At 40.4% G+C, this 17946-nt stretch overlaps 1 protein-coding gene across 4 annotated transcripts in view; it reads left to right on the forward strand.

Moving 5' to 3' along the window:
- The window catches only part of CAMTA1 (calmodulin binding transcription activator 1), a 1141371-nt gene that overhangs the window by 908495 nt on the left and 214930 nt on the right, over positions 1–17946 (forward strand). For all 4 annotated transcript variants that reach the window (XM_075190128.1, XM_075190126.1, XM_075190127.1 and 1 more), the window contains exon 6: positions 15216–15369. In XM_075190128.1, coding sequence (XP_075046229.1) covers positions 15216–15369 — 154 coding nt within the window. The remainder of the gene's footprint in view (positions 1–15215; positions 15370–17946) is intronic.

A 17946-nucleotide genomic window follows, 5' to 3' on the forward strand; every position in this document is an offset into this window, starting at 1 on the left:
CTGGTCCTAGAGAATTGATTGGCTGCATTCTCATGAATAAAAATTCAGCTCCCAAAATAGCTGCCTCCACTGTGTGTAGCTCACAGGCCCACTACGATCCGATGCTGAGGGAACGCTCTTCCCTTGCATTGGATTACAGGTGGGATGACTGTAAAATTGTATGTTGACCAAAGATGTTGCTTAAAAAGTTAAAAATGTTTGCAGTGTTAAGCAGCCTCGCTGTGTTCTGCAGGGATAAGAGTCTTTAGTCAGCATTTTGGGCTCACTCAAGTGTAAATCACTCGGCCACATGTGATTCGTTAGGACCCAACAGTAACCAGAGCAAACAATTCAATTGCTGTTTGTAGGTATTTAAATTGCTTTACTGGCTATCATGCATGTCTTCCAGCTACAACCGCTCGACTGCAGTGCTTGATCCGTACAGAGCAGAATTGTTTAACAGTGTCATTGTAGAACTGGGGCACGTTCGTAAACGGCAAATATTATTCCAAACATAATTAGTCAATGAAAAATTATCGAGACGAACTAGAACTAGCATTCTTTTCTGGTGTAGGACTGTGTACCCCATGATGCTTACCGAGCCATTTAAGTTAAAGTTCAGCCAAAAGTAAATGTTTTTATTCCTTGATTTGGAGACTTAAAAGCGTCCTACGGTTTTTCTGATAAACGACAAACATCCATACTCCTCCAGCTAGTGGGCAGTCATTTGATGGTGTATTGTGGGAGATGTAGTTTTAATAAGCCTGGACAATCATAAGTTTACATGGTACTTTATCATAAGTGATAGCACTGATCCACCCAAATGCCCTATTACAACCAGCCCATATATATATATATATATATATATATTTATTTTTTTTGCAAAAAGTAACAGGTGTGTTTGGTTGCAGGCAGGAAATTCTCTCCCAATCCACATGTCAGCTGCTTGTCATATTAAGCTGCTTATCTCTTTGTGTCGCACACATTAGAAATAAGATGACCCGTTCAAGAGAAATTATATCCTGTTTGTGTCTGAGAACTTGATGAAGGTATTTGTTTTTTTTCCCCTGAAGTAAACAGACGCTCAACCCTCAACCCTTCACTTGTGTACCGATAATTAGCAAGTTATTATTTCACTGTTCTTTGTATATATTACAGTTTGTAGGTGACTGGTACATTGAATCTGTTGATGTTCATTTAATTAGTCTGGTTCATATCTTCTGAAACACCTCGGGCAGTATTTATTGCCCAACTCCCACCTATACTACCCAAAATAAATTCTCAATTTATTTTGTCTACCTTGTATGTCCCTGTTTTATGTTTTCACCCACTGTGGAGCACTGTGGCACCTTACATAAGCAAACCGAGGGGGAGTTCCTAGTGCCTGGAAAACCCCTCCAAGCCTGGGGCACTGTATAATTGAGGTGGCTGGACCCTGCCCCCGCTTCACACGGCTCTGCTTGAAAAGGGGGAGCTGCGTGCACCTAACAGTAGTGCACACAGCATTGTCCATGTATATTATGGGGATAGGAAGAGATGGAGAGCAGCCAAGTACTGTCTAAAATTATAGCCACGCCCCCATGCATGCTGGTCACGCCCACTGGTGGCACGGTGTGGAAACCCCCCTCTACAAATCCTGCGTTTGCCCCTACCTTACACATCAACAATAATAATAATGGAAATGAATTTCAATTGTATTTATTTCATCCCTTTCGCGCTATGCTCTTGTAGATAATTTCTTTCTGAACTCAGTAAATTTGCTGTCAATAAGATTAACTAACATTTTTGGGCCTTCAGTGAATGGGCAAAATCCTACTGTTCCTGCATCACCGATCACTGATGTAATAACAAAAATACTTTTCTTCATCCAAAAAAAGATTAATTGTAGACACAGCTGTCTGGCTACATCTCACCTCCAAGTTGGTACTTTGAGTTTTGGATGCCCTAGGCCAGTGATGGGCAAACTACGGCCCGCGGGCCAAATCCGGCCCACTTAGAGGTTCTATCCGGCCCGCCAATATTTTAAAAAATTTTATTTAAATATGCATAAAATTATTAGGGCCGACCCTGTGTGTCAGAACCTTCATTTTTATGCCTTCCCAGCTATTTCCTCCATTACACTTCATCCTTCTTCCTAAAAGGACACTTCATATGTCAATCACTCAAACACCTGCCCGCCCCCTAATGGCTGAAAGTCATGTGAGAAGAGATGGGCTGGGCCATATACTAAGGCGGATTTCGATTGGCTGCTGTGTTGTCAGTTAGTGGCTCACCAGAAAGATGGATCTGCAACAACCTACTGAAATAAGTGCTGTGTCTGTACGATCGCTGCACTTATAGAGGTAACACTGCTATATAACACCCTCCCGTCCCATTCAAAACATTTGTATTATATATTTAGATATTTGAGTTTTTTAATGACTTTAGGCGGGCCAATATAATTTTTTGTTTTTTATTTGGCCCGCTCCTGAAAAAGTTTGCCCATCACTGCCCTAGGCATTGTAAATGAATACACCCTGACTGTAACACCTCATGATCCAAACCTCCATCCTCCTTTTATAATATATTGAGGAAGTATTATAAATGAATATAGTCATTACAACTAGCAGATTTAATAGTCCTGCCCTCACTTGCCGTGTGTCTTGTTTGGCAAATCCAGCTCTGCAAACTATCCAAAAAAAAAAACAAGGCAATATCAAGCTAATTAATACACCCAGCGAAATTCTGTGACAGAGTTCAAGTGCTGTAGTCCTGACTGGCAGCGTGTAACCATGTAAGTGTGCATTTCAATTACAATGTTTCCAAGGCGACTTGATTGTCATTTAATTAGTCGGTTTCATATCTCCTGAAACACCTGGGCGGTGTTTACTGTATTGAGGCAATATTGCCAGAGTATTTCAAAGTCGGCTAAGCACTTATCGAAGGAAACATTTTATTAGCGGGTCTATATTTGCGCTGTTGTTACTTTAATTCAGTGCTGCCAATCATCACCATAATCATTGTCTCATCCCAGTTCTGCGGAGCTAGGAGTGGTGATACAGCAGTTACATTGGGCACATAGAGGGCTGAGCAAACTTAGTGGTGGTAATTTACTATCATACAGTCGTGTGAAACGGAAAGTACATCCTCTTTGGAACCTGTGCTTTTACAGGGCAGAGTATAATTAGATAACATATATATATATATATATATATATATAACATTATGCTATAGGTGTTTCTTCAAATGTATATTACACGTATTAGTGTCCATTTATTAGCATGGTGTAAAGAGCAATAATACACTGTAATCCATAGCAATAATGGTCCGCTTCCGGTTAGTGCAGTCAGCCTATTAAAAGCTTATATCTGATTTGCTGCTAAAAATTATATAATCTATTTAACTACTTTGATTGCTTTGTTAAATAAGCCTACTAGATCTCCGTGAATTTTTAAATGAATCATTTATTGATTAGTAAAAGGCACAATTCTTGTACAGTCTGTTCTGGAAACACCTATGTGTCCAATGAGATGCAAATACTTCTGCTGCGATTGGATCTTTAAAAATCCAAACTATAAAATCATAACGTATTTTTCATGGGACAGTTCCAACCTTCGGTACCCAGATGTGCGGTGTCGTAGGTGTGGTTTCAGAGGCTATGGGCGTGGCTTGTGCAGATTGGGGGTGTGGCCTAATCGGTAATTTTGGCATAGATGCTAAAATTAATATACATGATCATGAATACCGGCCCTCCGAGCCTTCCTCTGGCAGGGGCAAACGCAGGATTTGTAGAGGGGGTTTCCACACCACTCCACCAGTGGGCGTGACCAGTATGCATGGGGGCGTGGCTATAATATTAGACAGTGCTTGGCTGCTCTACAACTCTTCCTATCCCCATAATATACATGGACAATGCTGCGTGAACTACTGTTAGGTGGACACAGCTCTCCCTTTTCAAGCAGAGCCCTGTGAAGCGGGGGCAGGGTCCAGCCATCATCATCATCATCATCATCATCACCATCACCATTTATTTATATAGCGCCACTGATTCCGCAGCGCTGTACAGAGAACTCATTCACATCTGTCCCTGCCCCACTGGAGCTCACAGTCTAAATTCCCTAACACACACACACACAGACAGAGTGGGAGACACACAGACAGAGAGAGACTAGGGTCAATTTTGATAGTAGCCAATTAACCTACCAGTATGTTTGGAGTGTGGGAGGAAACCGGAGCACCCGGAGGAAACCCACGCAAACACAGGGAGAACATACAAACTCCACATAGATAAGGCCATGGTTGGGAATTGAACTCATGACCCCAGTGCTGTGAAGCAGAAGTGCTAACCACTACGCCACCTCAATTATACAGTGGTTTGCCTATGCTCTGCAGCCCCCAGCCCCCTCCTGCTTATATTGTCAGATGTGTTTGTTATAGCTTGTAACTCTTGCTTAACATGCCTGCTGGTATCTTATTACAGATAAGTGTCTTTCTTTGATTAAATGTAGTTTAACTTATTATTGAGATTAAGGGTAATGTGTGGCCCTTATGAAGGCCAGCGGGCCGCCCATGTGGCCCCTGAAGTGTATCAGGTTGCCCATCACTGATCTGCACCTACATCAAGCACAGTTACCCGCGAATGATATCTAGTTGCTCTCTACAAAATTCCTGCACCATCTGTTTGATCTGCTTTATATCTGGTAAAGTAATTCTGCGATGCTTTGTGGGTTCCTGCGTATTCCAGCCCAGCAACCCAGCAGGCGCTCGCAAACTGATCAAACAAATTGATCTTCCCTGCAAAGGAGCTTTGATCTGTGAATGTGCAGACATATAATTACAGCCATTTGCCTCCACGTTCCTATTGACACGGCTGTCCTATAGTGAGATCATCAAGCCGGACGAGGCTGACAACCTTCTCTAATGCTTGATTTAAGGGTTTCAGGCTATATATATATTGCTAAGTGCTTTGATCTGGAGTCAGTCCACCTGAGCAATTATTTTTAACAAGACAATGTGCAATCTCCAAATGACTAAATATTAAGGATTAATGGGGAACGGTGCGTAAGGCAAAGTAATTAATACAAATTGTTGTGTATGTATATATTAAATTGCCTTGCATTGCTTAAAGGCAGTAATTAGATTTCAATAAATAAAAAAAATGTACTTTGAAAACGAAAAAAAAAATCCAATATAGGGTATATATGATCGGACGGTGTAGTGCAAATCTGTGTTTTGTTTTGCGTTGTTGCTCCCTGATCATGTGACCATGCCCTAAAGTACCCACCCATCATGTGACCATGTCCTAAATTACCCACTGGCTGCACCCACTTTATGGAATTCCCTCCCTTGCACAATAAGACTTTCCTCTAGTCTTCAAACCTTCAAGCTTTCTCGGAAATCCCATCCATTCAGGCAAGCTTATAATATTCCTCAACCACCTTCTTAATCTCCCTAGGTTACCCTATTACCACCCTCTAACACAAGACAACAACCCTCTGACCAACATAGTTGTGTGACTGATCACACAGCCCACAAAATACTTTGTAACCTTTGCGTTCTAGCTGGACAAATATTCAATACAATGTAGCACTTACCCTTGTGTATCAAACCATTGTCCCATAGATTGTATAAGCTTGCGAGCAGGGCCCTCTTACCTCTCTGTATGTATGTATTATCCAGTATAGTTTTATTACTGTTTGTTCCCAATTGTAAAGCGCTACGGAATCTGCTGGCGCTATATAAATAAATGATGATGATGATGCCATTAGGCCGTACGTTTGTCCATTTTCTCCTACTGTGTGAGGACTGTGACTTTTCTGGGTGAAGGTGAGAAAGTCCAGTTAAAGGGCTGTCTGCTTGGACCTTTCCCATTATAATACACATTTATCACACAGTGCTGCTTGTTTGGTCTTAAATAATACATCAAAGTAAAAGGAACATTGGAACTCATAATTATTTGGGCATTTAGCATTAGGCACAGTGGGTTCGTGTCTTGGTGCGACAGATTTGGTTCTTTCCCCATAGCAATTTTTTTTTTATGACCAGCAAATAAATATGTTGATTATAACTAATCCACTTGTAAGTTTGTAATGGCAGTGACGCTACATTGTATTCCGGGCCAGCGAAACTTCAGAATGTTTTGTTTAAACAAAAGAGAAAAGAGTTGTGGCCTGCGGATTGGGTGGAGCTTAGGACACCAAATGTTGTGAGTCTACAGGCTTCACTTATGTAAAGATGGACCTATAGATAGACAACCATTGCATAAGTACTAGTAACATAACAGCCATGTAAACTTAGATGAATGACGTATGTTGTATGGACACACTACAGCTAGTGCATGAGTGATCTAGTATCCTATGTATAAGAGAGATTTGTTCATGCCAAGGATGATTGCTTAGGAAGTTAAAGGTATCTCTTAGTACAGCAACAATTTCGGGGACTTCGGGAGGGGCAGAAGGATTCTTTCTTAAAAACAAATTAGATAAAGGTTTGGTAAAAGCATATTTAGCCTTTTAAAAATAATTTTCTGGAAGAAATGACTGCCGTGTATATGTAGCTTTGTGCTGTTATATTAAATCAAAGTGTATCTATTTGTGATCAGAAGTCCACTATCATGCTGAAATTTTATTACACTTCAATTCAATCTGTCTGCTATTTTCAATGACGGTTTGTAACACAAGCATTGTCTTCTATTGTATTCGCATGTAATGACATTTTGTCATTATGTAGCAGAGGAAATTCAAATATTTGGAGAAAAAAAAAACTGATTTCCAAAAGGACTATTCAGAAGAAACCGCTATATTCCTGCTACCTGTGTCATTGGGCAAAGAAAATAGCAGCTAATCAAATATTTTACTGTAATAGCTCATCAGTAAGAGGCTGTTTGTCTAATGAAGGTCAATTGTGACCAAATCATCTGTACAGTTTTACAAGAGGATGTTTGATTGACGGCAGTATGAACACAGTGTCTCTGTGTGCCTTTGGCAACGTGATAATGTGAGACCTGGCATTGCAAACACACTTTAGGGGACATACTCTATAAATGTATGGGAGGGCGCAGGGTGCTGATGCTTCTGGATTTTCATTGAGGAGCTCTTTGTGCACATTCAATCGTGGTCTCCGAAAAGTGTTTGTCCAAAATGTCAATCTATTTCTAAGATGTATCCAACTGATTTTAAAAAAAATGATGAGAGCAGGGGCAGGTCGAGCAGAGAGGGCAATATGAAAGCCCGGATATGTACCATGATATGGGGATGCCCAGAGGGACTTTTTATTTTTAAAAGCCAGAGGCGGGTTTCTCCCCCGATGCCGTGTCCGGCAGAGTTAAAAGTCCTTATTTTCCACACCTATATCAGGCGTGTTCCCATACAAAGGGCTAGCAAATATAACCCCTATCCCTTTTGCCCTACACCAGAGGATCTAGGGCAGGCCTGTCCAACCTGCGGCCCTCCAGATGTTTGTGAAACTACAAGTCCCAGCATGCCCTTCCAGCTATCGACAGGTTGTCTACTGGCAAAGCATGCTGGGGCTTGTAGTTTCACAACGCCTGAAGGGTCGCAGGTTGGACAGGCCTGATCTAGAGGTTTCCTTCCTTTATAGCGCAAGGTAGTCCCCTGGGGGTGTGACTACTCCCCTGCTGCACCCTAGCCCCGCCCACATGTTGCAGTAGCCACGCCCCCTGTCCCGCTGGTGGTGACAGACATGTTGGGAGGTATGAGAGTGGCTAAGTGGCCCCAACATAGTATGTTGCCTAGGGTCCCCAAAGATGGCAGAATCCATCTAAGTGCTAGATGCACTGTACTACTGAATATATGTAGCAAACTATAACAGACAGATGAGGGGTTATTATTACAACCCTTTATACTATAATAACCCTTTGGGGCTATTTTGCTAATATAACCCCTAACAAGAAGGCCACAGAGGACTTGGCAGTTGAAATGTGTTTACTGTTTTATTTCCACCAGAAAAAGTAGATGAATTATTATATACATTAGAAACAGATATTGTCCACATCACTTTATCTTCAATTAGCGCAGGGGCAAACACAGGATTTGTAGAGGGGGGGTTTCCACACCGCCAGTGGGCGTGACGAGCATGCATGGGGGCGTGGCTATAATATTAGACAGTGCTTGGCTGCTCTCCAACTCTTCCTATCCCCATAATATACATGGGCAATGCTGCGTGCACTACTAGGTGCAGCTCTCCCTTTTCAAGTAGAGCTGTGTGAAACGGGAGCAGGGTCCAGCCACCTCAATTATACAGTGCCCCAGGCTTGGATGGGGGGTTTCCAGGCACTAGAACCCCCCCCCCTTGGTTTGCCTATGTAGCAGATGTCACGACATCTGACGTGGATGAGATAAAAACCTGCGTCCATCTCACAGCCTTCTTCTGACTATCGTAGTTCTGAGAACTTCCTGGAACTTAAGCTTTTATGTGTAAATATTACTAGCAGCAATTATCTTGCATCCTAGGTTTCGATTTAAGAACACGTAAGTACTTTCAATATTTCATGTATTTTTATGAGGTAAATCTGCCGCCGTTTCGTACTCCAATTCTGACACTCTTAAAAGTTTCCAATCTACTTCCAATTGATATCCAGAGAGGGGAGAATAAGTGACAATATCAATGCATCAAAATGCTGCAACTGATTACAGAACACATTTTGTGTGGTAATGTACCATACCCAACACAGCCGCCACTCAGATTTGTCGCTGTATAAATTGACGTGTAATAATCTGAGCCCTCTGCTTAGGGTCTGAAACAGAAATATATTTTGTAGTGATTTTCAAGGGGTTCCTTTTTCTAAATATGTCTCGGTGAACCATACTGCTTGCACTTTGATTGCATAATTTGTTTAAAGGGGGAAGTATCAATTTATAAAATATTTATTTTCCAATTGTACATACACTAGTCATAACATAATGGGCCTGAGTCATTAAGGAGAGCAAAGCATAAAAAAATGAGTAACTTTGCACATGGGCAAAACCATGTTGCATTGGAGGGGAGGTAAATTTTAAATGTGGGGAAAGATTTATAGTTGGGGTAGGGCATTTCTTAGATCAACTTTAAATTTCATTGTAAAAATAAAGCTATCAAGTATTTGTGGGCTGGATGGAAAAACAGTAAGGATTTTCCTCATGTGCAAAATAATAAAATAATTTGCACCCCTTGCATTGTAACATGGTTTTGTCCCGGAGAACATTTACTCAATTTTTTTGCCTTATTGTCCTAATGACTCAGGCTCAATGTCTATAATTCATTTATCAATATTTAACTAACATTTAGAGTTTTTATTCATATATCACAGACATATAAATGAACATAAGTATATAAATATGACACAATCCTTTATCATTAAAATAATAGGTTCTAAGACTCATCACCTGCAAGCCCCATTCTGTTTATGTTTGATCCATAAACTAACTTGTAAACATTCCTTTTGTCTCTAACAGTCCTTTTTGTTGGACAGTCCGAGGCTTGAAAGAGGTGTGACCTGTCAGAGTAGGCGTGGCCTCACTGTAAGTGGGTGTGGTCTGGACAGATCATCATCATCATCACCATTTATTTATATAGCGCCACTGATTCCGCAGCGCTGTACAGAGAACTCACTCACATCAGTCCCTGCCCCATTGGAGCTTACAGTCTAAATTCCCTAATATACACACACAGACACAGACAGAGAGAGAGAGATACTGTGGTCAATTTTTGATAGCTGCCAATTAACCTACTGGTATGTTTTTGGAGTGAGTTTGTCCTAATTTAAGGAGCTATGTAAGATCCCTCCTGATAATCTCCCCACACCATAGAGAAAGGGGGGCTGATTCAGAGTGGAACACAAGTCTAACTTGCGGTTGAAAAAGTTTCACACAAGTGTAGGTCCGCCATCAGAGTTGAACTTGCTAACCTGTACAAATACCTTTTTTTTTTTTTTTTTTTTTACACAATTGCTATGAAGCATCAATTAAACTGGAATATCCCAGGTAATACAGCAGGAACAACCTCCCGACATGCGCACAAAAAAAATATTCTTTGCACTATTCTTTACACTGCGAGAGTTGTCTGAAGGGTTTTCAGTGAGTTGCTCAGTCCCGGGGGCGCACGCAGGGGGGGTTTCTGGTTCTCAGGAAACCCCTCCCCTCCGCAAACAAACGGGCACTAAACATTGCCCTGTACAGTACAGCAGCCGCGGCGCTGTCACAGAAGCGTCCTCGGCGGTACTGTATTGTACTACAATACAGCACTGCCGCGGACACTTCTTTGATAGCGCCGCGGCTGCTGTACGGTGCAGCATCGCTAAAAAATGGAGCTGCTGCGCACACGCGGCCGCATGCACAGCAGCTCTCTCTCTCTCTCTTTATTTTTTTGAGGGGGGGAGCAAACCCCCCCTTAAAAATCCTGCGTTTGCCCCTGAGTCCCCTCGGGTTCTTTGATCCCACGTTGTGCATTCTCAGTCCCCATGCCTGGAAATACCAGACACGTAAGTTGTAACAAAATAAACTCTGCAAAAAAGCTAAATTAAATTTACATTCCCATTTCCCATAGATATGATGTAATTACTGTTTAGCACGGACCCATCACCTACACGCACAGCAGAAGCAGAGATAACGTGGGCGCATCCAATATTCAGCCTATATAATTACACCAACTTTCTTATTAACCAACTTCCCTAGTAAAGTAAGGTCACTGCTTAGTAATTCCTCATTTGGTTTGCTCAGAGAATTAAGGGTAACGGGAATGTGTTTCATTCCTGTGTAATAATCTTTCAAATACATTGCTGTATAGAGAGCACAAGTGTAAATGAGGTATAATTATGGCGTTACACCATTGTCGGCCAAGCCTGATTGCACATCCCAAGGTTTCACCACTGCTTAGAGAGATACCACACACATCCGGAAGAAGACACACACCCGACAATTGTGCTTTGCTGTTATACCCTAATACAAGTATGTCTAGATCAGACATGGATAACCTGTGGCTCTCCAGGTGTTGTGAAACTACAAGTCCCAGCACACCCTGCTGGCTGTTTTTGGCTAGCAAAGCATGCTGGGACTTGTAGTTTCAAAACACCTGGAGAGTCACCGGTTGTACAGCCTTGGTCTAGGTAGCTAAACTTGCTGAAGACCTCAGTTTACCCTTCTTCCTGCATTCAATAAAGACACCCGCTTTGTGCACAGTAAGCCCAAACCATGTCCACCACGTACCCAGCAACATTCCCAATCCCCCACATTGGCAAACCGAGGGGGGTTCTCTGGTGCCTGGAAACCCCCCTCCAAGTCTGGGGCACTGTATAATTGAGGTGACTGGACCCTTCCCCCGCTTCATACGGCTCTGCTTGAAAAGGGAGAGCTGCGTGCACCTAATAGTAGTGCACACAGCATTGCCCATGTATATTATATCGATAGGAAGAGTTGGAAAGCAGCCAAGCACTGTCTAATATTATAACCACGCCCCCATGCATGCTGGACTCGCCCACTGGTGGCGTGGTGTGGAAATTCCCCTCTACAAATCCTGCGTTTGCCCCTGCCCTATTGTGTGGTTTGCGAACTTCACCGAGAATTTCGGCTATCCGACTGTCTCAGCACACAAACACCCCCCCCCCCAGTGTGTTTCTGCAACTGATGTTTTTATTTATATATAAAAAAAAAAAAAATCTTCTAAGGATTTAACACTACAACACAGCGGCACATTGAATACACTGGTTTTGTAGTTTTGCAACAGAAGTCACATTCTCACGTTTGTTATTATACTTCCTGCCGTCCCCATGGAAACAAGCGAGTATAAATTATGATTGTGCCAGCCTATTAAAAGCATTCATTCAGTAAAGGGAAGCCTTATGTTGGTGTTTGCACTAATGAAGCCCGTGTCAGTGGGATATAATTGTGGCAGATCACTATTTTTGTTAAAAAGGGGGCAATTGACGAATTAACATAAGTGGGTATTGAGGGATTAGCTGAAAGTAATAATTATCTATCATTTAAGCGGAGAATTTGGAGAGAAGAAAACTCAGTTTGAAAAGGATGAGGTTGGTTTTTATTCCTTGCATTAAATCAAAGCCACGGAGTGATCTGCTGGTAGCTCTTCCGCTTTGTATATTGAACAAAGCTAAGTGTACAGGCGTCAGTAACTGCAAACCAGTTATTCAAAGTCTGCAACAATACAACCATAAAATACCTGCATAGTTTTACCCGCTTAATAAGCCTGCTTATTTGATATGGTTTTCTTAACTGTATTTTGATGCAGGTTATTAGCATCATGTCGGCCATTTTGTCTAGTGGACCACTATTCGCGAACATGTAGCGTATACATTCAATGTGAGTGATGTCACCGCAACAGAGACAAACATTTTGTACACAAAACAATTCAGTAGTAGGAGGTGGTATAACCAAGCCTCAATTACCACTGCTTTATCCCAAATATTGGTTCAGGCCTAACAAGTTCCGGTGATAGGGACACAATAACGTGATTTGCTGCAAATTGTATTATTTTGGTCCCACGGCACAATGATACAACCGCAGTGATGCAAAAATTATGCAATTCACACAACCGAGCCCCTCCTGCACTTGACACTTGGGACTAGATTTACTAAACTGCATGCTTGATAAAGTGGAGATGTTGCCTATAGCAACCAATCAGATTCTAGTTATCATTTATTTAGTACATTCTACAAAATGACAGCTAGAATCTGATTGGTTTCTATAGGCAACATCTCCACTTTTTCAAACCCGCAGTTTACTAAATACACCCCTTGATCTCCCCCCGGATCATTATCTTATAGTGGGCAAGTATGATAGAAGCTGGCAAAATGATATACTCTAGTGTGAAATATTGTGTCATTACTGTGCAAAGAAACCAAAACATTAATTCTGAATAAGTTTTTCCCAACTTGTTGCATCCAGCTACCCAATCAGGTTAGAAAAAAAAGCCAATTTGCATATTTTAGGTGTGTCCTATCCTGATTGGTCAGTTGGATGAACCTTTTAATAAATTACCCGCTGACTTTATCCTATTTGTCATCTTTTATGCCTAATAATTTTGGAAAGGTTCATTTGCTCTCCATTTACTCTTCCCCTGTATAGTAAAGATTTATTTTCATTCCTGTACCTTTGTCACTTCTAAAAGCCTTGTTGTGCTGTGCAAACTTATACATACATATATTGTTAAATAAACCTTGTTGCTGTTAGAAGTGAAATGTTTGCAACAAATTAACAAATAACATTAATGTATGTATATAATTCATATCATTACAAAGGATGTTCTGTAATGTGGCTATAATTCACGGTGGTTTTTATTGTACTGGTAAGATTTTCCCTTTAAAGGTTTTGGGTACTTTGAAATTAGTTTGTTTCAGCATATGTAGCCAATTTTGAAGAATAGTAGAGTTTTCCGCAATATATCCACACGCTTACACAGAAATTTACTTGAGCGTTGAAAACCTATGCTGATGTGAATTCTATTTCATCACAATTTGTATCATAAATATTGGAGGGCAGATCATTTTGGAAAAGAGCACAGTTGCATTTTCTACGATACTTAGCTGTTTTGTTGAACTTTTGTTAAATAAGATATTGTCGTAAAAATTATTATTAAGGACTAACTGCATGTTTTATAAGAAATAAGCTGCTTTAAAATGCAAGGGAAATGCCACAGAAACATTTATCAGTTAAGCTATTAATTCTTGAAACATAAACGGTTTCCTTTTATACTGTATCAACATTATTATGCTTTTAAGAGCTAAGAATATTAGTCTCACTTTTAAATGCACAACGCTGCATCAGATTCACTCCCACGGTTCCCTCCCTAAACTTAGTTGGATTGTTGAAGGCAAAAATGATGCACTCAAGAAGCAGTTTATAATAGAAAAGAAGAAAGGTGTCTAAGTCATGATATATAGTGATTGATGCTAAAAAGTCACAAGTCCATAAAGGTCGAATTTGCACCTTTGAGCATTCTTAAATTAAAAAATAACCCTTGAAAGTTATTTGCTAACACAGGTTTAAACTTGCCCAGTGCATTAACCCATAGTAGCAATAAGACACTTGTGCGCATTAGTCTACCTTGCACTAGACTGGTTATAGCTCACTTATAATTGGTAGCTATTTTTGTTACGTATACATAGGAAACACCACTATGTTAGATACATTATTTGGGAAGATACAGTATAACTCTCTTTACCTGATAAGGCTGGTATCTATGCTTGACACATGTCATGTGTCTACATCCAGTCAGTACAATTTGTACAGATGGATTATGAAACGTAGTGCTTTGATGCATTATGTTCCCTGTATAAATATATAATACATTGGGATGACCTCAACTATCATTCTTTGTATTCACAGCATCTGGGCTGTGCCATAAACCATAGATGACATGCAGATCTTATCTTGCAACATTGCAGATTGATGAAGTTTAAATACTGCAGTAGTAGGAACGACTAATTACTGCAATGTGACAACAGACCCTGCAGCAGAAGGGCCATATGTTGACCAAGGGTTTTCCAGTAGGGATCTCTGCTCAATACCACTGCAGCATTTAAGCTTTGCCCATGGAAAGTAGAAATAGGTGGCTTAAATTGGCTTTTCACAGAGACTGTACACATTGCTCATTTTCTATCAAAACATTACTATAATACTGTAACAATCACATCAACTTGTTTTACAAATAGGAAACTTCCAATTAACAGAAGTCACTTCTGGGAATAACCGTTCCCAAGTTATTTTATGTAAATGGCATTTCCCAGAAGACACCTTGCTTCTTAGTTTATTGTCAGTAGGGAGTAACTTAAAACTCTCCTTAACCAGTTCCACGGTTTCAATTAGACCATATTGTTTTGTTATAATATTGTGATTATTTGTGTTAATAATACTAGGCAGCTATAAACTCCATGTTCCATCATTATACATACTCTGTACAGATGAATTGGCGAGTTAGAGTGCTAGAGTTGACTTTGGAAGAATGATTGATAAAAACTGCAATGTTTAAGTCGCTTTAAGCCGTATTTTCAGATGTTAGTCTCCATCCAATGGGTCTGTTATCTTTTACGTGGTTTGACCTTCTCAGAGGTCTTTAATAAAGCTCTGGGCTTTGACACTGAATACATCATTTCATCGTATATGTGATTTAAGCTGCATTAAAAGCAGGTTGAACGTAACTTGTTAACCTTTTAGTGTTACAGCTGACCTTTCCTATTTCAGATGTTGAATCAATGGCATGGAAACAATGTTACAAGAATAACCTCCCTATTGTCTCTTTTGTCACAGAATCCTGATATTGTATTGGTGCATTACTTGAATGTCCCAGCCATAGAGGATTGTGGGAAACCATGCGGTCCTATTCTTTGTTCAATCAACACGGACAAGAAAGAGTGGGCGAAATGGACAAAGGAAGAACTTATAGGACAGCTTAAACCTATGTGTAAGTAATCTACGGCTTCTATCGTACACTGTGTTCAGGCGAATAAAGTGGAAAATATTCATAAATGAAGATTTTACAAAATATTTTTGAGGCAAGCTCATATTTTAAATATTTACTGAAATATTTGCCCTGTATTTAAAATGTAACTAGTTATGCGAGATGCACGATGATGCTTGCAACAGATAGGTTTGTTGAAAAATCAATGGACCTGAGTCATTAGGTAAAAGTAAGGCGAAAAAATGAGTAAATTTGCTCCTGTATAAACCATGCTACAATGCAAGGGGTGCAAATTAGTTAATTATTTTGCACATATGGATAATACTGACTTTTTTGTCATGTAGCACACAAATACTTGATAGCTTTATTTTTACACTGAAATTTAAAGTTGATCTAGGACTTGCCCTACCCTGACTATAAATCCGTCCCCACATTTTAAATTTACCTCCCCCCTCCAATGTAACATGGTTTTGCCCAGGTGTAAAGTTACTCCTTTTTTTGCTTCCTTAATGACTCAGGCCCACTGACTTTAAATATATTACTTGCTGGGTAGAAAACATCTGTTTTGTGTAAGTGTTATACTATGGCTGAAACACAGTGATGTCCATTGCCCAGCGCCATGGAATGAATGGATTGCTGGGTATGAGATACTTAAGATGTGCAGTAATCTATTATTCTTTTTTTTCATGCTGTTTAATGCTCACAGTTCCGCTATCACAAATCGCCAACCTATATCCCCCACAGTGTCAGTGCGAGCAAGGGAAAGTACATATATGTATAAAAAGCAGCATAATCATTTGTAAACTCCCCCATAAATATATATATATATATATGTGTGTGTCTGTAATTTGTGATTTTATTATCATCTTCATTGAAATATTGTCAAATTGCGGCTTCAGGAATATACCTCGTTTAGTTTAGTATAAGGAACGCACCATTGACTCTCAGTACACAAACAGACACAGTGAACTGAATTTTAATGCTGCCTGCAAAATAACACGCAGAGAAGTAGATCTCTTATACAAACTGCTTTGTAGAACAATGTAACAAAAATCTGGAATAAATTAAATTGCAGGTGAACTTAATCATTGCATTGAAACAGGAGGAAAATCCATAGCTTTGTAGCAGTTATTAAATAGCAGCAAAACATGTTTGAGGCGGCCTCTGTGAGAGCGGATTGGTTACCCCTGGGGCGACTGACAAAGTGTTTCATCCAGAGTTTCTCAACACTGTTCTTATTTATTATCCCCAGGAAAAAGTTTACAAAGTACCCCGTAATATCTGTATATGGTTACTGTGTACCCCGTAATATCTGTATATGGTTACCGTGTACCCCGTAATATCTGTACATGGTTACTGTGTACCCCGTAATATCTGTATATGGTTACCGTGTACCCCGTAATATCTGTACATGGTTACTGTGTACCCCGTAATATCTGTATATGGTTACTGTGTACCCCGTAATATCTGTACATGGTTACTGTGTAGCCCATAATATCTGTACATGGTTACCGTGTACCCCGTAATATCTGTACATGGTTACCGTGTACCCTGTAATATCTGTACATGGTTACCGTGTACCCTGTAATATCTGTACATGGTTACCGTGTACCCCGTAATATCTATACATGGCTACCGTGTACCCTGTAATATCTGTACATGGTTACCGTGTACCCTGTAATATCTGTACATGGTTACCGTGTACCCGTAATATCTGTACATGGTTACCGTGTACCCTGTAATATCTGTACATGGTTACCGTGCACCCTGTAATATCTGTACATGTTTACTGTGTACCCGTAATATCTGTACATGGTTACCGTGTACCCCGTAATATCTGTACATGGTTACCGTGTACCCTGTAATATCTGTACATGGTTACCGTGTACCCTGTAATATCTGTACATGGTTACCGTGTACCCTGTAATATCTGTACATGTTTACTGTGTACCCGTAATATCTGTACATGGTTACCGTGTACCCCGTAATATCTGTACATGGTTACCGTGTACCCCGTAATATCTGTACATGGTTACCGTGTACCCCGTAATATCTGTACATGGTTACTGTGTACCCCTTAATGTCTGTACACGGTAACCATGTACCCTGTAATAATAATAATAATAATTATTATTATTAGATGATCAGGCCAGATTTGTGAGAAGGCCACCTAGGGATGAGCGTGGCACAGTTGCGTCTTGGTACTCTGCTCACTTAGTTTGTCATTATTAGTTTTTACTTTGAAAATATACTATTTGCCTATTATTACTATGACGAGTTCTGAGTCATTTCCTTGATATGTAAAGAAGGGCTGCAGTAGAGGTTTGGTCCACGGAGAGCTACGACTATGGTGGGTGGCTGTCTGGGGCCAGCACTGGACACGTGGCCTGGGTCAGCAGGATTAATCCTGTCCTTCCCTAAATGTGGGTAAAATAGTACCAAGTATTCTGTTAATGTTAAATGCACTCTAATCTCACAACTTCTCTTTGCATAAGTGCGGATAGTACATGGAATGGATATGCTGTATCACTGTAGGTCGTTGACGCCCCCTTGCCTGCTCTCTGTCCTATTTTAAGATCA

The sequence above is a fragment of the Mixophyes fleayi genome, chromosome 11 (assembly GCF_038048845.1).
Source record: "Mixophyes fleayi isolate aMixFle1 chromosome 11, aMixFle1.hap1, whole genome shotgun sequence".
Lineage (NCBI taxonomy): Eukaryota > Metazoa > Chordata > Amphibia > Anura > Limnodynastidae > Mixophyes > Mixophyes fleayi.